The sequence below is a fragment of the Heloderma suspectum genome, chromosome 12, assembly GCF_057233095.1.
Source record: "Heloderma suspectum isolate Gila_16-S chromosome 12, 16-S_ref, whole genome shotgun sequence".
Classification (NCBI taxonomy): Eukaryota; Metazoa; Chordata; class Lepidosauria; order Squamata; family Helodermatidae; genus Heloderma; species Heloderma suspectum.
In genome coordinates, this window is record NC_139469.1 from 33,816,723 (window position 1) to 33,844,439 (window position 27,717).

Here is a 27,717-nt window from a genome sequence, read left to right on the forward strand (position 1 = left end):
CAATGACCTGTTTTCTACAGCCACAGATATGGCAAGGGGAGATCTCTTGAGCATCTGGCTGGCCACATGTCGTGGCTGGGGGACTGCAGCTGGCTTGGAGGGACACAAAATGTGTTTAAGCATTCATCCTGAACAGTAGCAAAGACTTGCCAAGTTAGGAAAACAGCTTACTGGATTTGGCCCACTGCCGCCAACATGCAATAAAAAGCCATTGCTTGAGGTTCTAATAAAGTGTTCTCAGTAGTGTTTGTGTGTGTTCATTATGGCAGCAGTTAATCATGTAATGGTAACTTGTCAGGTGGAATAGTATGCGCTGAGCTAGGGCCTCTAAGCCAAATAGATTCTTACCGATTAGGGGTAGGTAATTGGTAGGAGCTGTTGATGAGTCATGTATTATCCTGTTAGCTTGTATCAACACCCTTCCCATTCTTGACAATGGTGCTTAATTTCCATCTCCCATTTTGCTTTCTACCATCATAAGCTAGATGGTGTGATTAGCCATTGTTACAATGTGGGGCCGGCTGCTTTTGTACAGGTGTGCACCCTGGCAAAACACTATTGCACCTATGCGGTTCTTGCTAAGAGGTCTGGCTAGTGCCAGTGTGGAAATCACTGATGTAAAAAAGAGGCTTGGTTTGGGTTAGTTTTCTCAAGCACCTTGTCATGCAAACCGATGTACATTAAGTCCTGCTGCACCAGATACTTTGGTATAGCCATGGAAATGCCCCTCGGCACACAGGCAGAGCACTCTGGTTCTGGCTTCGTGTTTTATCCCAGGAGCCTAAAATGGGGCTCCCTCTTGAGGAAGAAAGAGCTACACTGCCCAGTATAGACAAATAAATGGCAGCAGTCATGATCTTGAGGACCAGGTGCTCCCAGTCATTGAAGGACAAACACGCACCTGCTTCAGCCTGTAAGGAGCCCACTGTGGGTTTACTGTGTTGCCAGGCAGAGGCACAGTACTGCCTTAGCAGCAGCACATGTGTCCTTGGCTCCTGGCTGCATGTCAGAGCTCTGCAAGAAACACAGAAAGCCGCCACTGAGATGTGGCCTGGAAAGCCCGACCAGGATTCCCTCCAGTCTCACCCCAAATAAAATACATTCTCAGCTTTGTACAGAGCTTGTTGAGATTGATGCAGTAGCTACCATCATAACCTCAAGGGAGTAACAGTCCAGTTTAATCCAATTTTGCCCCTTCTCCTTTAGAGCTGCTGGAACTAAACTGCATTAAGGGCACCTCCTCCTATCTCCCTGCATCAATGAGTCTGCTATTTTCTACCAGGAGATTATTCCTCATGCCCCAGCCAACCCCTACCCTCAAACTGCCAACTAGAATGCCAAGGCTGATCATTTAATGTTTGCCAACTCTTTATGCTGCAGGAGTAGAAACAGGTTAACTCAACTCCACCTTCGCCCTTTCATTCCAATACAGAGCTGCTTTATGAAAGCCCCTTTGCCTTTTAACTTTTCCTGCAACATATAGGCAGGGAAACCGGTCTTCATATTGCTTAAAGGTTCACTCAGTAGCCTTTAATAAACTGCATAGAGCAGCCTTCCCCAACTTGGTACCCTCCAGATATGCTGAACTACAATTCCCATCATGTCCAGCCCACATCTGGAGAGTATCAAGTTAGGGAAGGCTAGGCAGAGAGGCTTCCACCTAAGAGGGAGAAAAGCTTTCGAGGAGGAGGAGGAGGAGGAGAAAGCGGCCAGAGAGCTCCTTTTAGCACAGAGAACCTCCCTTCCGGCTACCTGCAGTTTGCTGCAATATGCATTTCAACCTCACTTTGTTTTCACAGTTTTTAATAAGATACCAAACATGCATATACCTCTCTTCAAAAAGCAGACTGCTACAAAAACAAAAAGTTGCAGTTGTTAGTGATCCAGTGTGCACTGTGGTTGAAAAGTGGACCGTGTGAAAATAAGTTTTCTAAATGTTTACAGTTCTTTTGTATGTATATAATTATAGACAAATGTACCTTTTGGGAAGACAAATCACCAATCTGTGATTGTGTTACTTTAATTGTCTGTGTACCAACTGCAACTTATTTTCCAATAAAGATTTTAAAATGAATAGTGTGAAACCTGTTAATATTCTACTAAATGATTAGGGGGTGGGCTAGGAGGGAGACCACCAAGTAATTTGAGAGCTAATGCAGGCTTATAAATAGCTGCTCACCTGTAGCAATTAGGAATCTCAACCAGGCATGGAAGCATGACAGCTGTCGGCGCTTTTAAGCCACAAGTGGCCAAGACATGCAAGTGTGCCAGGCAAACCAGCCCCATGTATCATGGGCCACTAACTTATTTGCAAGGCTGAGTCAATTGTATGTTCCATGAGGACCAGTAACTGCTCGTTAAACAACCAAAAACGGGAAGACATTGCAAAACGGCAGCTGCCTGTTTTTTTTCATTCACGCTGATGGGACCTGGGCAGGAAGCCTGCGGAGGCTCACGCAGAAACGAGTGCAGAGGAGTTCCAGGGTACAGCTGGTTGTGCTCAGCCATTCCACTTCACAGGCCTCCCTAATATTTTCAACAGAAGGACTCACAAGCCCATGAATAAAATAAACGGGAGCCTTGGGCACAGCAGATGTCCCACAGAACCAGTATGGAAATCTGGTGGCGCATTCTGGTTTTGGCCATACGAGAACCCACACAAGAGGGGTGGACATTCCCACCCAGCAGCAGGGCCTGCCAGCGAGCGCTGCCCCACAGCCCACCAGCCCCGCGCCCACTGTGTAGATGAAACTGCGAAAGGGCCTCCATGCACAACCCTGCAGGATTCTCAGGGGCATGGAAGGTCTGGGTATGCACAGGCTTTCGTATCTTTGGGCCAGTGGGAGCCCAAACTGCAGGGGCAGGGCCAGCAGACGAGGACTTGCTTCCTCTTCCATGCATTCACTCGACGCATGGAGGGGAATGCCTGAAGAGCCCTGAAGTGCTCTAAATCAAGAAGCACTTCGTTAAAGACAAAAAAACTTCAACACGTGCTTTGCTGAGAAATACAGACCTGAAGATCTAGAAACAATAATTTAAAACATCCTTTGTCATGTCTGCATGCATGGCTAAAAGTAAGGCAACTTTTTCTGAAAGATTGGTGGGTACAATCTTCTGGGAAGTTCTCCTGCATAAGCCTCACTGAGATGGATCATAGTGCAAGAACTCCTTATTTCAACAGGGCTTATACACAAGAATTCCTGCTGAACTGAGCACATTATTTTTGTACTTAAGGGCAGGTAGATATTAGTAAAGAACCCTGCTATTTAGTGTCTAAAAGGTTGACATTTGTTATTTTTAGATTAGCTGGAAAGGTGGAATTGAAGGACCATTGCTATCAAGGCTTGAGCAATTATAGTAGTCTAAAGGAACCAGGGAAGTAAATAGCTTAACTTAGACCCAGTTCTACACAAATGGTCAAATGGTTTCTGTACTCTTCCAGTTCAGACTACAGGCAGGGGGAACTGTATGACTGATTTACAGATACCCAACCCTACAAAATAGGACTTCCTGCAAAATGAGAAGGGCTTTAAGCTATCTGTCCCCCAATGTGTTAGATTCCTATATGCGGGGGGTGGGGTGGGGGGTGTTTGGGCACAGGGAGGCACTGGAAATACTTGCTGCCAAAGGACAGAAGTATTTGTAACTTCTGCTCCTGCACGTTAACAAAAAAGCTATGCACCATCTCTGATCTCGGTGAGAGTTTGCCAGAACCAAAGTGCCCACCCAGAGAGCTCCATGTGGAGCTGCTGAGGAAACTCACTCTGCTCAAGAAAATTTGAAGAAGGAACTTGCCCCCAGCAACAGGGGATAGTTTATTGATACCAACAGGCAATACCACAGCACTTGCAAAATTGCTGCCACAAGGGCCCAGGACAAGCACACCTATTGCTCCCCTCCAGTAAAACCTGCAGGAGTCTGCGCTTCGAGGCATCAGATGGCAGCATAGGATGGTCAACGTGGAGCAGCATTTAATGAGCCAACTGCTGGTGGATCTAAGCCAACACAAACTCCTCAAAAACACTGGAAATAACTGAACTCGCACCACTGGGGTAGAAATGCACATTTACAGTGAGAAGAAAAAGTGCTGAATGTTATTTTTTTCTACATGCGGTTCTAACAGAAGAAAACATCTGGGATTTCTTTCAAGAAACATAAGCTGAGCCAAAAAAGGCTTAAGAGCAGCTTTGAATTCTAGGTGCAGTTCTTCAGGAGGTCCCATTCCTGCTGACAGAAGGAACTAACTCCGCACCACAAAGAGCTGGGTCAGGGAGGAGACAGTAAGGCCCTCCCTTGCCACAGCATTTCTTTGCCAAGCTCTGCATTCCCAGCTCCCTTCCACCTTTTGCACTCTATACAAATGGCATCTTAACGGTGCTTGCTTTTGAGCCATGTCCAATGGTTTCTCGGCAGTCGAATGGTGGCCCTCCCATTTAAAAACCAACAACCCACCCCCACCCCATTTCCACAATGTGTTAGTCAGTATCAGAAACTAGGCAATTCCCCGACTGTGGTGGTAAACTTAAGCTGCATCTCCTGTGAACCTTCAAGTCCGGCCTGTTTTGAAACACTGTCGGGTTTTCACAGGAGCCACAGCTGCCATCATCCAGTAACCTCTTAACCCGCCAACACCTTCCATCCCCAGCCTCCAGAGACCCCCTTCGGCCCACACATGCAGAGCGAGCTGCTCTCCTCTCTGCAGAGAGCCTGCCGTCCAAGAAGCGCACATTTTTAAGATGGAGACTGGCTTTATTGGTCGCCTGGAAGAGCTAGCTAGCTGATGATCCGGCTAATGGCCTGCAAGGATGGGAACTCGTCCTCCTCCAGGTGCAGGGCGTTGTGGGAAACTAGGTCCTGCTGCGTCAGCACCTGCTGGCACGTGGGGCAGACGCGGCAGTCAAAGGCAGAACCCAACTCTGTCTGCCAGACGATCTTCCTGTTCTTCCTGGATTTGCCCGAGGAGGGAGGGGAGGGACTTGACTTGGTCCTCAAGTCACGGTGAGCAGCAAGCAGTTCCTGCTGCTTGGCTGTGTCTGGTAACAGCGCCAGGAGCTCACTGAAGATCCTCTCGAAGTTCTCGCCCAGGAGCTCCTGGCACCATCTGTAATACTGAGCCGCAGAAATCAGACCCTGGGGCGAGGAAGGAAGATTGGTCCGTCAGAAATGGAAGACTGGGGAGACGGCACGAAGGCTCACCCATGCACACGCACAAAGCTGACGGTCTGGGATGGAGACCGAAACCAAGACAACGAGCCAAAGTGCAAAACAATTAGCCTTGCAGAGTGGCACGGATGTATTCGATCACAAACCACCTCCTAGTACAAAGAAGGGACTTCTCTTGTAGAAAACCAACACTGGACTTCCCGTGAAAGCTCAATTCTCGAGAATAAATGAATGTCATCCCAGAGCAGGCCGCTCCCCGCCACCCTGCTTCAGGGACAGAGCTATGCAAGGGCCTCATGCTCAGCCCCTTCCAGTGGGAGGAGCCCCCCCCCCCCCGTTTGGAGACAAAATGCAACTGAACAACAAAAACAGAACTTGGAACCAAAGAAACCATTAACTTTTAACTTCTGTGAATTATAAGCATGCCCCTCCTGACACACGCACGCACGCGAAAGAGAGAGAAAAGATAAGACAGAGGATCATTCCCAGAACTTGAGCAATTAACTCCCAATCTATACTGCAGCAGCAAGAGAAGCATTGAGTGGGTCTGGATAATCTCAATGCACTGGAGAAAATAAACATTCATGATACAGCCATTGTTTTTTTTCTCCTTCAGGGATGGAGGCTGCTCAGAAGCGGGATGCAAGTCAGCAGCATGGCCATTTTGGACGGGGTGGCTTGCTGCAACAAGTGAGCAACTCCTTGAAGCACATGCCTTAGGAAGAAAGCATTAGAAGAGGCGAACGTATCCTGGCTATACTGCAGAACAAAAGCAGAGGTGGACACCCAAGAGGCTGTGCTTCCCTCTGGGAAAAAGGCAGGGAGCTCAGATAAGACCAGGCAATGAAAGCCTTGCATGCAGGCTTTGACCTGCCTAGCCAGAATGCCCTTGAAACCTTTCCCCATTGTAGAGGAGTGGAAAGAAATGAAGAACCCCCCCGGCCCCAATTTATGGAACTTGCACGGGGTAGAAGCCTCCCTCACTGTTCAGGTGGGGCCTTCAAGTGGGAGGCTGGCATGACTGATTAAACTCCCAGGTAAACAGTTATTGCTCCAGTTCCCTTCCTGTGCTCACAGACTAAGCCATAGGAGGAAGGGAAAGGAAAATGGAGTTATTTCAGAAACTACATCCCACCCTTCAACAGGAATGTACTCAAGGCAGCTAACATTAAAGCAACAAAACAATCAACATTAAAACAGCAAAAGGTATAAAGCACAGCAGATTAAAACCAAGCTCATCTAATTTTTTAAAATAGTATTTTAAAAATAAGGAGGGAGTAGGCACTGGGCATTCCACAAATGGGGCAACCATGGTATGAAGGCTGCCCTCCTCCAGGCGCCATCTGGTTAGGTGTGTGGCAATTATTGGCGAGAGGGGCTTTTCGGCACAGTCAGGTACAAGGGGGAGGCAGCAGCCCCTAAAATGTTCCAGCTGAGCTACTGCCATGTCCCAAACAACAAAGCAAAACTCGGAGCGAGAGCTCTGTTGCTCCATGGCAGGCAGGACCGACAGCTCCTCCTAGTGAGGGGGACCAAGCACGAAGTCATTTGCATCGCCCTGCCGCAAAGGAAGTGGGAGGAGGAACCCACTCCTGGATAACCTCCCGCGCTGAAGGAGAACACAGTGGCCCGGCATTCCAAAGAGAAACCCATCCTTGGCCCAGGCAAGTCCAACTGTGAACTGTCCCAACCACAAGGCGTGACAGACACCCCAGGTTGGCTTAGTCCAGCCTCCCCCAACCTGGTGCCCTCCAGATGTTTTGGACTACAACTCCCAGCACTCCTGACCATTGGCCATGCTGGCAGGGGCTGATGGAAGTCCAAAACATCTGGGGGGGTACCAGGTTGGGGGAGGCTGGCTTAGAGAGTGAGGTGGTGTCAGACTGGAGCTGCAGGCCCTTGGAGAGTCGGAGCAAGGAGCTTGCTCCAAGAAGGCCTGAGCTCAACTGAGGGGCCTTTTATCCCTTTTGGGACAGAGCCCCCCGCCCAGGCTCTGCCGTCTTCCAGACGCAGAGAGCTGTAGAGCGGGAGGCTCCTGGTCTCTCCGTCAGCTCCTGCCTTGTGTGCTGCCTGTGCTGGCGAGGAGCCGCTGGGGAGTATGAGGCTGAGGCTCCTGGTGCAAAATGTCAAATCCCCAAGGACTCAGTGGGAGGCCAGTCAACTCCTTCCTAGGAGAATTTACTCCTACACAGCTATGAGACTCTATTTTGGGGGTGCTTATGGAGGTGGAACTACACATTCCCTTGGCAAACGTGTTGTCAAGCCCACATTTGCAACAGCAATGTGTGTGCGTGTGTAGGAATCTGTAAGGCGGAATTGGCAGGCTGAAGGGATCGATGCTTCCCACACCCATTGATTCTCCCCACAAATGCCCGCAGGCTGTTTTCCACCAGCCAGGCTTAGTTATGGTCTTGGAACCGGTGTGTGTGTGTGTGTGTGTTAAAAAATGGCAGGGGGCCACTCCCGAGCATGGCCCCCTTTCACTGATCAGCAGCGAAAGGGCTCCTCTGCATATCCCCTCATTAGCATCAGGAGACAAACGTAAGGTTGGAATCCCATGTTCCTCCCATCGCACACCTGCTGAGACTACTCCGCAGGCCTGTGGATTTGCTGCACAAACATAGCGGGGGATTTCCAGGGGTGTCCCTCTAGAGAATGGGGAGGGGTTGGGAGTGGGGATGCGAAGTCGTGAATTCCCCCCCTCCCCCGATCCCTTGTGTCCACTGCACAGGTCCTGTTGTTCCTCAGGTGCTGGAATAGTTGGACACGTGCTAGTTCAGGCCACTTTGGGGAAGGGAGGATTCAACTGCCCCCTCAGTTTTATTTTGCTAGTGATAAGGGCGTCTATCTGAGCTTGACTAGGCCAACCCACTCCAGATAAGAAAACATATCATAGGAACACAGGAAGCTGCCTTCTATTGAGTCAGACCATAGATCCATCTAGCCCAGTACTGTTGACACTGACTGGCAGCAGCAGCTCTCCAGGGTTTCAGGCAGGAGTCTTTCTTGACTCTACCTGGAGACGCCAGGGATCAAACCCAGATCCTTCTGCATGCAAAGCAGGGGCTCAACCACTGAATTATGGCCCCTACCCCTGTCTATGTGATTTAGAGAGTTCACCACAGAACCTGGGCTTACTTTGTGCTGAATTTGAACAGAGATAGGAGAAAGCTTGTGCTAGACTCAGTTGCCCTGTTTGGATGTAATGGCAGCGTCTGGCGGCAAATAGTTGGTTAATTAATCCATGAATTGTGGGGACATCCACTTTGCCCAAGCCACTTCCTGTTTCCAGTAACAGCCCTCGAATGCCACGTTGGAGGGTTGTTACTGTGATGTCCCAACCCAGGAACTTGGGGTTATTCTTGAGTTAAGCAACCCCAAATTAACCCATGGTTTGTTCTTGGGTTAACATGGAGCTGCTTAACCCACAAACAACCCAAAGTTCCTTGGCTTGGTTGTCACAGTTAAAAACCCTCCAATGCAACATTCGAGGGTTGTTAGTGGAAACAGGAAGCGGCTCCGGTGCAGTGCACATCCCTGCAAATCATGGGTTAATTAATCCACAAATTGCTGCCAGATGCTGCTATTACATCCTAACAGGGTCTGTGTCATCTAGCAGAGAGAATGTTCAAACTTGGGGTTTCAGTGGTTACAAGTCACTGCTTTTCAGCTTCACTTTTCCCAACCATGAAGAACCACCATTTGTTCTACAGTTTCAGACTGAAATTAATAAAAAGACATGCCCTTAGCCATTGGCTGTTCCAGTAAGACCACCTGGCAAGCATTTCAAAGGAGTCCCCCTGCTACTCACCTGCCTGAACTGCCCCGAGTATGTCTTGAATTTGTTGAATTGGGATTCATCATCTTGAAGAAATTCCTTGATTGACTGGATTAGCTGGATGTTCCGCTGCTGGAAATTTTCTAGTATCAAGTAGGGTCCCTGATAAGGTTTTGGCCTATTTTGAGCGGGGAGGAAAAATACCTGAATGATGTGTTCAAGAAAAGGTGTCTGTTGAGGATACTCACAAAGAGGCATCAGATGATTATCTAAGGCTACCACTCTGATGCCACCTTGAGCCTCTTTTGAAACTGTCATTAATTCAGCTAGCCGCAAACACAGTAATTCCTAAACTTGGCCCCAGAGCACACTAGCAATCTATGGGGAAACAGCTATTCTACTGGGGGGGAAAAGAATTACAATTTTAAAAAATTTCTCCAGTGAACCAAATTAATTCAACTCACAGAGAAGGCCACCTGCTGCATCCCTGCATGATTCACTGCTCTGGCCTTGCCTCTTTCTATCCAGCCTCTGCTGTGGGGTATCAGGTATGCCTGGATCATTCAATCCCACATTCTTCAGAGGGCAGAAACATAGGAGGTAGGGTGGGGACTAACTCCTACCCTTACATACTCTTGAACAACCTTCCCCAACCTGGTGCCCTCCAGATGTGTCGGATTACAGCCCCCAGTCACCTCCAACCAGCACACTCAGGCTGGCTGGAGTTGATGGGAATTGCAGTCCAACACTTCTGGAGGGCACCAGGTTGGGGAAGGCGGACATAAAGAATACAGACAGCAATACACACACGAGAGCTACCGTAGAGTGTCATCCACTTACTCTTTCGCAGGAGCAGGGGCAGGTTCGGAGATACTGGTGGGTGGAATAGGAGTGAAGCCAGGGGGTGGCTTACTTAGAGGCACCGACAGCCCTGGAGGAGGCGGGGGGCTATTTAGCAGTGCCACAGAATTGAAGCCTGAACCATGGAGAGAGAGAAACAAAAAGTCAGATCCTACATCAATGCTACACGCAGTCATGGCTCCCTTGCAAGGCGCAGGCACCCCACCTCTCTCCTTCTATGCCCAAGGCGAGCCTAGTTCACTTTTACTAACCAACGTGGTAAAAATGAGTCAGGTGAGGGGACCCACAGCTCAGAGGTAGATCACTGGCTTTCCATGTGCAAGGGCCCCAGTTTGATCCGAGCTAAAGGATCTCATGCAGCAGGGCCAGGAAAAATCTTGGAGAGCTGTTCTCAGAGTAGATGGCACTTGGCTGGATGAGCCAAAGGTCTGACTCAGTGTTAAGGGAAGCTTCATTTGATTTGCAAGGCCTGGGTCCAAATCTAGACCCGGCCACGAAGCACATGGGTGGTCTTAGGCAAATCACCATCTCTCGGTGTCACAAGCCTCACAGGGCTGTTGCACAGACAGAACTGGAATGACCCTGCGGACCCAGGATCAGAATTGCCAGGCGTCTGCTGAGGCCCCTGCACGGAGACCTTGCTGTTCTCCTTGCCCTGCACCTCTTCCTCCCTGTGCCGCTCCCAGCTTGCCAGCCTTCTCTGAGCATGGAAGCCGCAACAAGAGGGGAGAGGTGGACCAGTACTGCCCACTTGTCTTGGCTCTCCCGCAAGGCAGCTGTGCAGACAGGGCCGAGAGAGGGCAAGAAATGGGCAGAAGTGACTGTGGCGAGCCCACTCGGAGCGGGGGCCAAAACTGCCATGAGGGTAGGAGAAAAACATGACCATAAAATAAAACCCCCTTCAGTCAGGGCTGCAGAGTCCAAAACCCAGGCTACGCAAGCGCCAGTTTCAATGCTTACTTGGAGCCGGTGTCAGGAAGAAAAACCCCATTTTCCAGAGATTGGGAGAAGGGCTTCAACCACTGTGCATAGCTCCTACACTGCCTCCCCCTTTGCTACCCAAACCCAAATAAATAGTGCTAATTAAAAGAAACAGCAAATTTGCCCAATTCGTTTAATTTATACAGGTCACAGAATCTGAATATATTTTAGCAGAAAGTAACAGTCAAATTCAGGCCTTCCAGAAAAGTCCCCCAACCACTGTAGATAGTAGGGCCCTTTGCATATGCTCAGAGGCACACTAGAAAACTGACTCTAACCCAGAGAAACTCGACTTCCTGCACCTGGATCTTATTCAACTTCCTCCAGAACCTCAGAGATTTGACCAGCCATCACTCAAGTGCTCTCACACATACCTTTGCCACCTGGGTCTTTCAAGAACTAAGCACCAGAAGAAAGTCTGCAGCTTTTACCTGGGGGTGGGGGCATTCGAGCTGGCCCGGAATTTCCGAGGGCTGGGAAGTCTTCCTGAGGCAACAGGGACTGGCTAGCCACCGGGGGCTTCTTAAGGCCAGGTGGTTCTTTGGAAGCATCGCATTTGTCCGAGTGACCATTCACAGCAGCTGCAGCTCTGTCTGGCACGGCAGCGCTGGCAAGGGCATCTGATGAGTGCTCAGCGTCTGGTGCCTTCTCTACAGAAGGGGCAGGGAGGGGGAGGTCCTGCAGCGCCGGCGGTGATGCCGCTCTGTGTTTATCAGCGCCAACCTTCTTCTTCTTCCCCACTTTAATAAACGTTTGAGAGTTCGAGGCTGCCAGCAAAGAGGACACATCGACCATCGTTGGAGTGCTGCGGATCTCCTGGGAGGTCATGCCGCCACCGCTGTCCTGCTCATCGCTGGGAAGCACGGCCCTGTTCTTCTTGCTTCCTTTACTGCTGTGGGCGGGGGCTGCTTTCCTGGCTGGCTGGCTGGCATTGGGGTTACTGGCTGCAATGGCTCTGGCCACGTTTTTACTGGAGCTGAAGCTCCATGCGGATGTGAGGGTCGAGACCGTCTTACTGTTTGGCCGGACATTGGACACCAAGGCAGGGAAGTCCTCCTCCTGAAAGGCTGACTTTTTTGCTGTGGCTGTGTATGCCAAGGACATCGCAGAATTGACCACGGGGGGAGCGGAGGAGAGGCTGGGAAAGTCCTCTTCATCGAGTTTTACTGACACCGGCTGGGACAAGCTGCAAGAGGAATGCCATGTAGAGCAACTCACAGCACAAACTACTGATGGGTTCTTAACATTTCATTTATGCCTCACTGAATGTGATGGATGGAGATGCAGGGAGTCCTAAGGGAGAGGGGGGAATTCATGCTGGACCCTGTGCTGCTAGTAGGGCAGTGGGGAGGAGAGGCTTTTTTAGCTGCAACTCAAGCCAAAAGGGAGGAAGAGGACACGGGACTGCTTTAAAGGGAGAAGGCAATCTAGACCAAAGTGCAAGGACGACTGCTGGAGGGGCCCAAGGCCAGTGCGAGGGGTGGCTTAGAGGAAGAGGGCAGGAAGGTTTGGGAGACATCTTGATGATGAGTGGGAACAACTGAGGTCCCTGAGGGCGACCCTGAGAACCAGGGGGCTGAGCTCTTTCCTTGTCAGCAAGAGGAAGCAGCAGCATTGGTCAAGTGCTGAAAATCCACTTACCTGTCAACTCCAAAGCCACAATGCTACAGGCGGAAGATAAGGGCGTTTCCCTTTAGTAAGCACAGAGAATACCATCACAAAAGTTACCTTCCAATGCTTTCTCTGATGCTTCAGGGATGGCCCATTTGAGTGTGGAAACAGGTTTTGTTTTGGACAGAGGAACCAGGAGGAGGGGTGGATTCATCAGGGATGCCCACAACTAGAGATTCGATGGATGGCCTAGAACTACCTCAAAGGCCTTTTCCTTGAGGTGGCTGCGTGGATGGGCCCTGGCCACACCTCTGCGTAGGGCCACTGGGTGGACAGACTTGCCTCACATCAGCTCTGAAGTGGCCTTTTGCCACTTTCCTACTCTGTCATTCTAGAAGATCAGATACTCACCTCTGCGCAGAGCCCATCGCTGGCGAGCCAATGGAAGGAAAGTCATCTTGGCTTAACACAGCCTTTGGAACGGCTTCCTTGGGAACTTGGGAAGGAGAGAGAGGTAGGACTAACTAAGAGGGCCCTTTTGGAACTCCTCAAGCATTCTTCACCTATGCAGAAGTCCCCACAGAGAGCCCACCTGCCTTATACTGAGGCCCACTGCAGCCTTTCCAGGCAAAGAGGCAGCTCACCTGGTGCGTCACCGGGAGGTTTTGGTCCTCGCTTAGAGATATTCAAGTCTGGGTCTTTCACGTCTTCCTTTTTTGCACGGGTGCCGTCCTCTTTGTCCTCCCCTCGTTTCTTCTCTTCTTGCCTTTTGGCAGCTATGGATGCCCTGACAGCTGCAGCAACGTCTCGGTCCTCTTCTTCCCTGCAGGGTTTTTGAACAGCACAGCAAAGGCAAGTCAGAGAGAGCAAGAGGGTCATTCTCCGAGGGCAGGGAGTCTGAGGCAGCACCCCCTTTTCACTACTGGTAAATTGCTAGGACACCAAGGACTAGACTTCACTAAAATGACAAACAGTGGAACACAAATACTCAGGAGAAATAATTAAGGAAGACTTCCCTGGGAGTCTAGCTTTCTGAAGCATACAACTTATTTGTGAGATCCAAAAAGCACAGCACAGTGACTGCCGCCACCCAGAATAGGAATCTGAAGGTAAGCAAAATGTCTATTTCTCCTGAGGTGCCAGGATGAGGCAGTTGTCACCCCTAGAACATACAAAAGCAGTGGTGCCCTTGTGTCCCATAACCAGAACATTGCAAACAACGTGGTAACAGCCTCTGCAACACCCTCCTGCCAAACAGTGCTTCAGCCAAGGGGAAGTTTATTATGATGTCTTATATCTAGAACTCAGCGGCCAAAGAAATATGGAACAACTTACTAGGAATGTTATTTCTGCAGTTCTATGTACATTTGAAATCCACCACCATGTCATTGGTCCAAAAAGCATAAAGCAACCAGTGCCTAGTCAGTGGTCTGTTCTTATGCTACCAACAACCTCACTTATTTGTACTTTAAGTATCATCAGTAGAAACATCAGTAGAAACCTGCACTTAATCCTCCACCAAAGAAGTATTATGCTACACTGTTCTTGTAGATGACATGCAACAAGTTCTGTTGAATTTTAAGACAATATGCAGAAGGTTGAAAAAGGAAGTGTTAGCCAAAGTCTGGACTGCACATGCAGCATCTCTAGTGAAGGGATGGGCTAATCTGCCACATTTGCTTCTGCTCGGTTTGTCATTTTTCCTATTTCCAGAGGGGAGCCCTGTTAGTCTATTGCAGAAAAAAACACAGTACTGTGGCACCTTAAAGACTAACAAATTTATTCCAGCATGCGTTTTCACAGACTATAGTCCACTTCCTTAGATACATGGAGTGTTACATATAGTTTCAGGTTTACATTCAGTACATATCCAGTGCAGGGGAGGGAGGGAGACTGTGGAGTTCAACAGAAGTCAACAGGTTCAATTCTATTGCCAGAGGCTTGAATCAGGATAAATAATTTTTATCATGCGATGTTTGTTAACTGGCTTATCTAATGCCAGCAGGTTCATGTTATCAGCAGCAACTGTTTTGAGAAAGGCTACTGTTCACTATGTGATTGTCACTGTCAGTACTTTCTGCATTTAATTTCCTTCTGACCTCACTGTTTGCAATTCTCCCCCCGCCCCCTCACGTACCATATCAAAACCTGAAACTCTCCATAATATTCCATGCATCTGATGAAGCGGGCCACAATCCATGAACACTTATGTCAGAATAACTTTGTTTGTCTTAAAGGACCCACAAGATTCTTTGACATGTTCCCTACATCATGTTTGTTCCATCCCATTTCCGCATCAGTCTGAAAATTCATTTTTTAAAAATGTGCACGAAAATGCATATTTTTATGCAAATTTATCTAAAAATACGCATTTTGGTATGCACTTTTCTAAATCTATGCATTTTTTGCAAGCACATTTCCTTAGTATATGCATTTTTGTCTGCATTTTTAAATTTGTGAACTACACCACAAAATTCAGGAAACTGCAAATATCGTGCATTCTGGTTTGGAAAGTGCAAATTTGGTTAGGTCACACTAAAATGCAGACCCAATGCATTTTTCACCCATCCCTACTCTAGAAGGAAACCTAAAGTGGCCTTGTGCTGCCACCTGCTGATAAAGACTGCATAATGCAGAAGCCGCATACAGCCATAACACTCGGCATGGATCATTTGCCTTCATACCTAAACCATGCCTGAGGATTGGCCACAAACCAGCATGTGAAACCATGGCTTGAAGAGGGTTTCATGCTAAAACAAGTTTTCTTTTTAAGCAAGCACATTAATAAGTTGTTTAATGTATGGAATTGGTTATAGAAGATATGATTTTGTATATTAGTCTTTAACTACTTTTGCTGTAAGCTGCTTTGAAAGCAGAATATAGATTCTGCAAGCAATAAACTGAAAAGTTTTCTCAGCATGCCCCCTTTACACTGAACTCTCCTGTCTGAGTCTTTGTTTTTTTCTAGGTGTGGCAGTGGCCTAATTATGGCAGGAAGTTCTAATTGCACTCTGAAGCTAAGCACATGTGAGGTGCCGTTTCCCAGCTTCCTGCCCCTCAAGACAGAGACCCAAAGGCAAGCCGTGTCCCTTACCTCTTGTATCTCCAGCTGCCTCTTCTGTTTTGTTGCCCTCCTCGTAGACCTGACCTGCCTCCTCTCACCTGCCTGTGATATCTGTCGACCTCTTCATAGTCTTCGCCACTCACAACACCTGGGACATGAAGACACATGGTCAGTCAGCCTCAAATGGTTCTTTTCTCCCCTGTATAGTAACAACCACTACCAGGGTTGGATTGGATATCATAGGGTAAGGCAGAGGTGAACTGCACATTCCTCACGGTGAACTGCCTCATCAGGTCCCTTGAAGGCTCTCAAGGAAAGGCCAAACAGACCGATGGTGGTGCTGTCAAAAAGTTCTTAAAAGTTCCTCACAAAGGAAAGCTAAATTCTGTCACCTGTAATAAGACAATCTGCATGCTTTTTCTGGGGAGCGCAGTGAAATCCCATACTTCAACTACTCCAAATGTTTTTCAGTCACGCCTCTAGCTTCCAGGATTTCATCAGGCAAATCTCCCAAACTAATCAAGCCCGTCAAGGGCTCTAAACTTGAGCTTTTAAAAAAGAAAGCCAAGATGCTCAAAAGGTTGCGTTTTGCATCCAGCATTGCATTCTGTGCTTCTCCTATGCTACCAGAAAATATACACAGCCTGTGCCTTTCAAGTCACATGAAAATCCTACAGCTGAGAAGGAACCTATCCTCAAGCAATGCTTTTTTTTTGGGGGGGGGGGGGTTAAGAGACAAAATAGCTAGCCCACGGCCAGAAGAGTAACCTGCCTCCCGTCCTCAGTTCTTTCCAGCCCAAACACACCCTCGTTCCTCCGCTGATGCCTTGGTGCGTAATTGAACTGAAGGTCAATCTGCCGGTTCTGCCTGGCCTCCGCCCGGTTTTTGCTGTGACAAGCCGTCTTGTGTGCTTTGTAGTCTATTTCAGTGCGGAACGCATGAGTAAACTGCTCGGTGCTGCACCGGCCTTCTTCACAGAGGAAGTGCTTCTCACGGAAGTGTTCCCGGAGGTACTCATAATCGCTGCAGTGGGAGCAGAGAGGGAGCACATTCGCTCATTGGCGAATCCCGTTTGATACATAAGCGTTTGTGGCGGCAAAAAGGAAGAGGAAAAGAGACACTGCAAAATTTGGGGTGGGCAGAAGGTGGACCCCTGGCCAGTCTCTGAGAGACCATCTAACATCAGCTGGCTGCTGAGATTCTTGCAGAGAACTAGGGGGACCTGGGTCTGACCCACAAGACGTTTCAAGAATACATACACAGGATCACTTAACACAGATCAGTCATGCTGTAACTACTCAGAGATACCAAGCACTCCTGCTCTGTAATTTTGCCAAGTCATGGAGACTCTAGTAAGAAATTGGCAGACAGTGCAAGACTGAAGCCAGCCCATCCCTGCTCTAAACCAACATTACTTTCTACCTGGTTGCCACTGATACTACTACCTAATCGAGTTAGCTGCTGCCACTGAAGGTGCCCAATGTGGCAGCTCTCCCTCACCCACCCCTGCTGGCTGTGAAGAGTGCAAATGCTTGGAAAGGACCTTATGGCTCTTTCTGACTATATTTTCATATGGGGAGCTGGAGCTGACTACAGGCACAAGTGTGATTACGCATGGCTCTTCATCAAGAGGGTAACATGTACACCAGATTTTTTTTTCATTGTCTGGTTCTTCTATGGGAGTGAGGTGGGCTGGCTCTGCCCCTCCACCCTTTCTGCCTCAAGAGACTGCCACACTCCTGTCCTGAACACCTGTGTTTTCTTATGAACCCAAGCAGATGCACATACACCACCAGAGGAAATCATGTCAGGGCCAGAGTGCAAGCACCCAAGGTGAGCAGCAGAAACAAGTGATTGGACCACGATGATAGGAGAGGTGCCCAAGGCTTGGACAGCCAAAAGAGAATCCTGTGGGCCGTCTACTAAGAGAATAGAGTCTCACCCTCTTGGTAAGCCAATTGCACCAAGCCAGACCAAGTAACAACAGGGAAATTCCCATCACAGGCTCAGATTGTCATGTTCACAAACCTATAGTATTCCTGTGCTCCATCAGAATCGCAGAAGTGACAGAAATAGTGGTCTCTTCGCAGATGTTTCAGTAACTCATCATTATCCAAATATCGCTCATCACAAAATTTACACAGGGGATGGCCGCGGTGAGAGGTGTCATCAGGATCCCCATGGATTCTGTGCCGGGCAAGGTCCTTACGTGAATACCATTTGCGCTCATATGTAAAGATCTGGAACACAAGAAAGCATGTCCTTAACTTCTGTCATGTACCATCTTGGCTTAGGAGGGCTCCCAAGACGCCAGTCTGCCCCAACTCCCTTGCCCTGGAGAACTCCCAGCCACTTGCCTTGAGATGTTTCACACAGAGTTTGCAGCAGAAAAGCTCATGCTGCTTCCTCATGTGCTGCTCCAAGTCCACAATGGTGGCAAAGGGCCTGGCCTCCAGGCATACTGGGCATTCGTGCTGCAAGAGTTTCCTAGGGAGGAAGAGATGCCAGAGGACAATGTTCACACACTGTAGGGTATCTTCCCCAATATTAGTTCCTCTGTCCCCTTGGAAGCACTGTAATCTTTCATAGTGATTTTAAGGCATGTTGTTATACTGTCTAAGTGCCTGGAGTGTGAGCTGTATTTTATTTTGATTTTTATTATTAGCCGTCTTGAGTGCCAATTTTTTTGTAGAAAGGTAGGAAATAAATTAAATAAATATAAATAAAACATTAGCTTGAGGAGACAGGCACTATACAGGTTAAGGGAGCAATCCTATGGCCCCTAGACATTGTCTGAGGGGCCACTGGATATTAGGGATTCCCTCCACCTGTCAGAGACAGTCTGCAACCTCGGAAGGGGGAATTGGAGATCTGCCCCCCTGCCCCCTCATAGCCACCAAGTAAAAGTGACCTTGGACAGGGGGGAAAGGGGGTGTTTTGGTGGGCAGGAAGGGGAGTAGACAAGAGAAGCCAGGATACGAATAACAGCTATCCCAAGTCTCTTCTAGCCTCCTTCCTTCCCCCTCCAAAGCCCCGTTGCTAGATGGGCAAAAAAGTCCATGTACTGCAAAATGCAGGGTGGGAGGACAGGGGGCAAAGATCACCTCTGCTGCTCCTCCCGCCCCGCATTGGATGATCAGAGCCTCCAAGTTCGGGGGCTTCCTATCATCAAGGGCGCAATCAAGAGGACTGCGCCCTAATGTATCAATGCTCTGCACACTTTGCACTTTTTTTAAAAAGACACACAATTCTGCATAAAGAAGAGCTAAAATGCTTATTTTATCTAAGTCATCCTGCATCTGCTTGCTTACTGGGTGGGAACCGAAAACCTGCCTCCTGACCACAGAAATCTTGCTTTACTCCCACTCTGGTTTCTGAGATTTCATCAGGTATTGCCATGGATTTTTTTTCACAGGGCCGCTTGTAAACACTGGCTTGATTCATTCAGCACATAGGCTGATACTTCCGGGAAATAGCTCAGGCAGCCCCATATCGCCACTGTTAATCCTGAGATAACCAAAAGCATGAGATAACTAAAAGCATATTCATGATTCCTTTTCTGACCAGACACTCTGCCAATTTACCCAAGGAGAGTAAGCTAAAGAAGGGTTACCTATAGAGAGCATAAACTTTTCCATCAGTAAAATAGATGTCATATTTCTTCTCATGCTGTAACTGGCTGAGGGGTATCGTAGAAAAGGATGCCAACTTCCTCCCAAAGACCACCTATACAGGACAAGAAGGAGAGTTAGAGGACATGGCACGTCCAGGACTGAAACTGCATACAGAGATGTGCCATGGACAGAACAACTAACATCCACGGGATGGGTCCTGGTCAGGGGACACAGACACACACAGTGTTGGGTTTGGATGTGGAGGACCCAGATTCAAATCCCAGATTAATGCACTCCTCCTCAGCCTAGCCTACTTCACATTTTGTAAGAGAGAGGGAAACACAGAAGACTTATTGGAATAGGGTGGGAAAGAAACCTAGGTAAAATATAGACAACAGTTCTACCCAGAGGAGTAATTTAAGCCATGTGCACTCTGAGAAGCTCAGCTTTTATTTTAAAAGCAAGCAGAATGTTATCCTTATGACTGCAGTGGGACAGTAGCATATTGAAAAGGCTCAAACCAAAACATAAATCAAGTCCGTCCCAAAGAGACGGCACTCTTTAAAGTCTCGTTCTCTTCAACCTCACTGCGTGACCTGGATTAGCAAGAGCAGAGTTCTTCCTCGCCCCACCGTTCTGGCCAAAGCTGTTCACCCACCACAAGCGCACTTCCACTATATTAAAGGACTGAAGAGCTCACAGGATAGAAACCAAGGTTACGATCTAGCAATTCCAGCTGGACTTCATAGGAGGTTTCCAAAACCTCTGCATGGTCCCTTAGAGACCAGCACATTCAGTAGAGCTTTTGTTTCCCCGTAATTTAAATGTTATGTAAAAGGAAGTGCCTCTGGCTAGTGACAAACTGTTCCGAGAATAAATGGAATGCATCACCTAACCAGACATGAGGAAAATCCAAAGAAAGCAGTCATGCAACAGGACTGTGGAAATGCCTTCCTGGGAGAGAAACTCCCAGGAACAAACCCAGCTACTGAGGGGAGAGCAGTCAAAAGACCAGAAGAATTAACAAGATGTATGGTTACGTACACTAACCCAGGGATACAGATGCAAAGGACTGGTTTCAGAGTCAATGAAAGAATCTGTCCACAGATTTCCTTCATAAACACGAAGGCCAGACATTTCTCTAAAAATACTGAATCTTCAAAATCTCAGCTTTTAATGAAGTCCCTGGATTTGTTTCAGCTGGTTTACATATTTCTAAAGCCATTCTTTCTTTCCATCTCATCATCAGCATTATGTACCACCTGAACCACACCAGCTCTGCACCAGGGCTGCATGCATATAGAGAATAACTGTGCCAGTTAGGGAACTCTGCTCCTTCTGACTCACCAGTCCAAGCCAATGCAATGCAGAGGCTAAATTGCTGGGTCTAGATATGGGAAACCTACAGGTTCAAACCCCCATTCACTGTCACTGAATGGCCGCAGGCCACTCTCTCTCTCTCTCTCTCTCTCAGCCTGCCACCACGACAGGGAGCGTAGTTCAGTGGCAGAGGCCATGCTTTGCAAATACAAGGTTCAGTCCCTGGCATGTCCAATTAAAAGGATGGGATTTAACCATCAGCCTGAAACACTCAGGAGAACCACTGCCAGTCGGACTAGACAAGGATGGGCTAGGTATATCAGGTCAAACCATCTGACTAAAACAGCCTCCTATGTTGAGGGGCCTTCAATTCTTTGGTTGGCCCCACGCACCCCTGCCCAGCATCAGGCAACACACACCCCTGCCAGCTTCCCTCCCTCCCTGATAAAAAAAAAACTGGCAAGAGAATAGCTGGAGCTTTCCTGCTTCAGCAGGACAGCAGCCAGAGCAGGAAAGGCTGAACGGGGTGGGGGGCTGTTTGGCCAGCCAGGCAGAGCCACTCATCACACTCGCCAGAGGATGGTGCCACACTCTCCATGGCAAGTAGACTTGTCAGTAGGGATGGCAGAGAATTCCGCCACAGATTTCAGTGAGGCCGAATGCACTGGCATTCGATCCCCCAAAATCCGTGGCGGAACGGCCTGCCCCCCCGTGGATTCCCCCCAGGACGAGGCTTACGTGGGGCGGATGTTCCGGATGGCGGCGGGTCCGGCAGGTGGTCTTTTGACCGGCTGCTGTGGCCACCATTGTCGTCCTGGTCTTTGCCGTGATAGGCTACGTATGTATTTACGTATCCTATCACGGCAAGCCAATCAAAACAAAAAATGGCGTACACAAATGGTGGCAGCTACGGCAGCCGCCATTTGCATTCCCTATTTTTCGCCGATTTAGCTTACGTAAATATTTACGTAGGCTAGAACGGCAAAAAATAAAGGAAGACAAATAGCACCCACTATGCTATTTGCGTTCCCCTTTTTTTCGCCGTTTTATCTTATCTAAATATTTACATAAGATAAATCGGTGAAAAATAGAGAATGCAAATGGCGGCCACCGTAGCCGCTGCCATTTGCGTATGCGTTTTTTTTCTTCTTCTTCTGGAAGGAAGTTGCCCAGCGGCCGGATTTCTGGCTGTGGGCAGCCCCGGCCGGTGGCTCCACGGAATCTCCGCGGAGCGGAGCCAGCCGAAGAAGGATTTTGGGGGGAGGTGCGGAGCACCTCCCCCCCACCGCAAGTCACCTCGTCGAAAAGGTAAGTGACTTTCGTACATCCCTACTTGTCAGTGCATGCCTGTGATAGCTGGGAGCCATTCTCCGCTCTCTTAAGAAAGGGCAGGAGAGAAAACAACTAATAAGCCTGAATAAAGAGGAAGCCGAGAGATGACAGGAGCTGCCTTTCCAACATGTCAGACCATCAGGTGTGGCATAACACTGCAGTGCAAACAAAAAGGAGGCAAGCAAACTAGAGCATGAAATCTCATAAGGATGACTTTGAATTAAGCACAGCAGAGGCACAACTACTTCTAGGAAAGAGCGCTGCAAGGGGTTTCAGCCTCTGTTCCATCCATGCATCCTGTTCCTTCCACTTCACCTTTAAAAGGCGCCCAAATATATTTCTGTCCTTCCCCTGCTTGTTCCTTGTTAGTTCTCTTTACCTCTATCTACCATGGCTCCTTTAAAAAAAGGTTTTGACGGGGCTATTATGTTTCTGTCAACAGCCACAAATGGATGCTAAAAATGAGTACCCCCATCAGTAGCAGAGATGGGAAACTGTCCGATCCAGAGAGATTGTGAGTACTGTGGTGCATTTTATTGATTTACTCTTACTCTGTGACTAAACATAGTATCATTCTCTTCCCACTCCCAGATGTCTTACATGCTGAAGCTCCCTGCCACTACTCATGAATGGACACATGAAGAAAGTCAATGCTTAACAGTGGTGTGCAAGGATACTCTGGGTGGAGTGCTCTCTCTGACCTGGTTTGCACATTAACGCAAACTAATGGTTTATTTACCCCATGGTTTGTTGCCCTACCCAGGGTTTGTCTGGCAATGATTGAAAAAACCATGGTTTGTTTTCTCAATCCATGGGTTGTTTCCGTCATCCTTTGCCTGCTCCCAACCTGTATCCCAAAAGCCATTGCGGCACTGCAGTACTGGCATGTAGAGCTGCTGGTTATTTTGACCACTCTTGCCTGCTGCCTCCATAGCCTGGGGAAACAACCCATGAACAACCCACAGTTCTGGGTTCACATGCAACAACCACCCATGGTTTAACAACCCAGAGTTCACAACCCAACAATAAACCATGGGTTCTTTTTCTAGGTTGTTTGTGTTTAATAAATTATGGGTTGTTAGCATGGCTGCATTTGCACATCATGACAACCCAGGATTCAACAACCTATAGGTTAAATAAACCATGGATTAGCGTTATGTGCGAACCAGGTCTCTCTCTCAACTCTCCCTGATCAACAGCTTTATGGATCTGCTTCCTCAGCACATATTAATAATATCAAACTGTCTTGCCATGCCAATATCTTTTGTGTTGCGCATCTCATTTTGGGAATGGAAATTTGTAAACACCTTCTCAGGCTGTGACAACAGATTTACTCCAAGAAGAAGAACAAGAACATATCTCATTGGACTTTGATCTTCAAGTAAACACACTCTGAACACACTTGTACTCTGAACAGAAGTGATGTCACTTGTCACTGGACTGAAGCCAGGGAGGACAAATAAAACAGCCATTTGTTTCTAAAGAGTTTGAATAATAGCAATGCACCTGATGGGTGTGTTCAGAGAAGATGTTTCTGGCTGGAACACCCACTGGATGCTTTTACCACCCCTGTGTTCACACTTCTGTATTAAATTCATTGTCATTGGGAGACCCAAGAAACCCAGAGACACCAGGATTAAAGGGGCAGTTCCGATATTTCAGGATTCCAAGTAATATTTGTACAGGTGATTTTCCATACAAAAGATCCTTAATATATTTGCTTATCACTAGAGCAAGAGAGGGAGGAACTTTTGACCCTCCAGACATTGTTGCACTCCAATTCCCATCAGCCCCAGCTAGCATAACCAATGGTCATGGATGATGGGAGCTGTTGTGCAGAAGTACTTGGAAAGTGAAACGATTTCCAACTTTTCACCAGAGCATATTGGAGGAAGGCTACAGTGAATCTCTTTTGAAGACCAATCTTATTTCAGTGTTCAAACTGTGCAAATATTCAGCTCCATAGTAAGATTACTGGCGCCAAAAGGCTCAGTACACTATCAAGATAACCACTGTCATGGCATAACCAATGCTGAATTTGATTGACCAAAATGTGGCACCAGATATTATTGAAGTCTACTGGAAGCATTCAGGGGAACACTAAGGCAACAAAACTTTCCCTTTTGAGGTACCCAGGAGTCTGGGATCACTCTCTCCACCTTGCCCCAAATCTCCATCAGCAAGCGAGGAACTGACAATACATTAAGACTCCATAGCCTTCTCTGACATGACATACTAAAACTCAAAATTATGGTGTTACCATCACCAGAAGAATGAGAAAACAAACAGGCTTTACTGCACAGAGAAGTTTGTCTTGAATGAAAAGGTGTTGATTAAGCAAACAGGATGAGTCTGCACCTCCACCTCTGTATGTATAGCAAATACTCTATTTAATTGAATTAACTGGCCTTTATCACCTCTCATTTCAAACCAATGAAGGGAAAACAGTTGGTGAAGAATACAAGATTCTTACAAGAATAAGCTGCACTTAATTCCAAACCAGAGTACCATAGCACATAGTTTAATGTGAACATTAAAACAGATGAGACGTTAAAACATAGCAATATGCCCCTCTGACCTCTCCAAAATGTGTGGGAGGGCGGGGGAAGAGAGCCGCTCCAATTTCCCTCAGGATTTATAAGGATGGGTCTTTTCTCTTTCCAGTACATGGATCAATCCATGAATCTTATGCAATGGCCAATACACTGTTTTCAGCTAGTGAAGGCAAAGGAATGGCATTTTGCCTATAGCCCCTTAGATTGTGTCATGAGGGTAACAGGGCTCACCAAACAACATATATTAGAGTGTTTCTGTCATTATAAAACTCACTGTCTCTGTTGATTTTCAACTGCTAAGTCCAAATAGTTGTGTTCCCAGGAACACAACTATTTGGTGAGGTTTTATTAAGGAGAGAAAAAGTACAGGAGAGAGGAGAAAGAAAGAGAGGAAAGAAAGAGAGAAAGAAAAAAGACTTCTATCCAGATTATGCTTATATCCAGATTATGTTAACCTAGTTATTATTTAAGAGAAATGTAGTACCATTTAAATTTTAAGAACATCCCATTTAAATTTTAAGACTCATTTTTTCTGATTTTTTCAAAAAATCACAGATTGTTATCCACCCTGCTATATTGTCTTTGTCTTAATGGCCTCACTTGGTCCAATTCTATCACCAAATAAGGACAGGAGAACAACAGCCCTATCCAGCTGGTGGTGTTTTTTCCACCCCTGTCAGAGAAACAGAAACCAAAACCCCAGAATTGTCAAGAAACAAGAGCTGCTGGTTAGGGTAGAAGAGCCATTTTCATGAGATGGAAAACTAAAACCAATGTCCATGTTTGACTGAATTTCCTACCGATGTGTGTGACTGTGACAGAGCCATTAAAGGCACAATACTATGCAAATTTAGACAGAAAAATCCTATAAGTCTCAGCATTCCTCAGCCAGGACTTTTTCACCCTAATTCATTTTTATGAGACTGAGGCTGCAATCCTATGCCCATTTACCTGGAAGTAAGCTTTACTGAATTCAATTGGACTTATATCTGAGTAGACATGTATAGAACTGTCCAGGAAGAATAGCTTCAGAATGTTTATAATGAGAGTTAATTGTAACAATATTTTTAAATGAGAAAAATTAGTATTTTATGATTTTTGTGGGAAAACAATAAAAATCCTATTTGAACAAAATCTGATTTCATTTCTTAAAAACCAGACATTCCATTAAAAATAATAATCCATTTTCATCCACCCTGGCCTGTGGCCAGTTGGATGCTTCCAGAAAACACACCAGCAAAGTCCTTCCCTGCTGTTTCCCTCCTCCAGAAAGTGGTACTCAAAGATAGACTGCGTCTGAACATGGAGGTTGCACCTAGTTATTACCACAAGCAGCCTGACCACTTGTGAGAAGTCCCCTTCCTGGATCGAAAGGAGAGCCCATCCCATCTCACCCACCCACCCATTTCCAACAGCAGCAGGTATCTCCAGGAAGGTCGCAAGCAGGCCCCACCCCTTGTTGGTGGGGTCTGCCGCCCTGGAGTAGACGGCCGCTAAGAGCACAACCCTCGACATGCTCAGACAGAGAAAAGTCCCACAGCTCCCAGCATTCCTCATGCACCCATGCCGGCTGGGGAACGCTGGGAGTTGCAGGGCTTTTTTCTGTCTAAGCATAACTAGGCTTGCGCCCTCAACCTGGGAAGCTCCACTCATCTGTCATGGCTAACAGCAGCCCAGAGACCGCTGAAAGGGCTGAGAGGCCGCAGCTTCTTAAATTCCCACACCGGAATTTAAGAAGGCCAAGAAGCGAGGAAGGCGGAGTTACGTAGCGGTTAGAGTGCCGGATTAGGATTATTTATTTATTTATTGCATTTATACCCCGCCTTTTTTCCTCTTGCAAGGAACTCAAGGCGGCTTACATTATCCTCCTCCTCTCCCTTTTATCCCCACAACAACAACCCTGTGAGGTAGGTTGGGCTGAGAGTCTGTGACTGGCCCAAAGTCACCCAGTGAGCTTCCATGGCCAAGTGGGGACTAGAACCCGGATCTCCCAGCTCCTAGTCCAACGCTCCTGCCACTACACCACGCTGGGGATCTGGGTCCCCACTCGGCCATGAAATCCACTGGGTGACTTGGGGCCAGGCCCTTGGCTCTCTTAAATTCCCACACAGCCACGAAGCCGTCCGGATGCCCTTGCGGCCCAGTCAGCCGCTGTTTTGCGCCTTGGCCGACCTGACAGGGCTGTTGGTAAAAGGGTAAAAGGGCGGGGGGGAGAGAAAGAGAAGCAGCGCCACGTCCCCTCAGCCCTGAGCTGCCGGGAGCGACGCCGGGGTTACAACAAAGCGGAAGGGCATAAGCAAAAGGGGCGCAGGCCGGCTCGAGCGCGGGCAGCCTGGCGGCGCTGACAGCAGGGCCGCCTCGCGAGGCGAGGCGGGCGCGCAGGGGGCATGGATCCGCGCCCCTGCGCCCGGAAGGCCGCTCCGGGCGGCGCCGCGGGCCCGCCGCCCCGTCCTCCGGGCTGCGGCCCGGCCCGGCCCGGCCCGGCCGCCGCTCACCTGGGCGAGCTCCTCCCGGCAGACGGCGCAGTAGCGCACCCCGCAGAGCGCCCGCATCCGCACGGAGCAGCGGTAGCAGATGGGGTGCTCGCAGCGGCCCAGCGCCACCACCTCCAGCTCGCCGCAGCACAGCACGCAGCTGCACGGCCCGTCCGCGCTGCGCGGCTCCGACGGAGGGGACGCCGCCATGGCGCCCGCTCGCTCGGCTGGGCTGGACGGCCGCGCCGCCCCTGCGGCCTGCTAGGCCACGAGCGCAGCCTAGCAACCGCCCTCGCCCGCACAAAGACTGCGGCCTAGAGCGCCGCCGCCGCCGCCGCTCGCCGGGCGGGGCCGAGCCTGGGCGGCCGGCGCCGGCGCGCTATAGACCTCACCGGTAGACTGACTCATGGGGGGCACTTCCGGGTTCTGAACTGCTGCTTTGCCCGCCCGCAGAGAACGTCGATGAAGAAGGGGGGGGGGGTTGGTGTCGTGCCCTGGGCAGGCCCGTAGCCCGCCTACAAGGTCTGCGGGGCCGCCGAAACAGTCGGGGGACAGTTCACCTGGGTTGCAGGCCTTATGAAGGCAAAATTGTACACTGTCCTTTAATCATTTGTCAAAAAAAGGAGGGGGTAGAAAAAATGGGGGGCAGCCCCACTCCTTGCCTGCGAAGTGAACAGTGCATTGCTCTTAAGGGCGCAATCCTAAGCATGTTTTTGTGCCAAAAAAGCCCTACAACTCCCAGCATTCCCCCTCCAGCCAGGGGGGAATGCTGGGGGTTGTAGGCCTCTCCCAGCATTCCCCCTCCAGCCAGGGGGGAATGCTGGGGGTTGTAGGACTTTCCCTGTCTAAATATGCATGGGATTGTGCCCTTAAAAGCAAGGAAGGCAGAGTTTCATAGTGGTTAGAGTGTTGGATTAGGATTTGGAAGATCAAGTCCCCACTCAGCCGTGACATTCACTGGGC

At 48.6% G+C, this 27,717-nt stretch overlaps 1 protein-coding gene across 1 annotated transcript; it reads right to left on the reverse strand.

The window, feature by feature from the left end:
* Positions 1-1,794: 1,794 nt before the first annotated feature.
* On the reverse strand, positions 1,795-27,054 carry ZNF598 (zinc finger protein 598, E3 ubiquitin ligase). The gene is made up of 12 exons (XM_084819014.1): positions 26,776-27,054; positions 19,073-19,185; positions 17,817-17,946; positions 17,488-17,699; positions 16,265-16,482; positions 15,489-15,606; positions 13,039-13,217; positions 12,806-12,890; positions 11,215-11,969; positions 9,782-9,917; positions 8,975-9,119; positions 1,795-5,130 (listed from the first exon to the last, which is right to left on the reverse strand). Exons 1-12 carry the CDS (start codon positions 26,962-26,964, stop codon positions 4,774-4,776), a joined length of 2,637 nt encoding a protein of 878 aa, XP_084675140.1. The 5' UTR covers positions 26,965-27,054; the 3' UTR covers positions 1,795-4,773.
* Between the last annotated feature and the right edge of the window lie 663 nt (positions 27,055-27,717).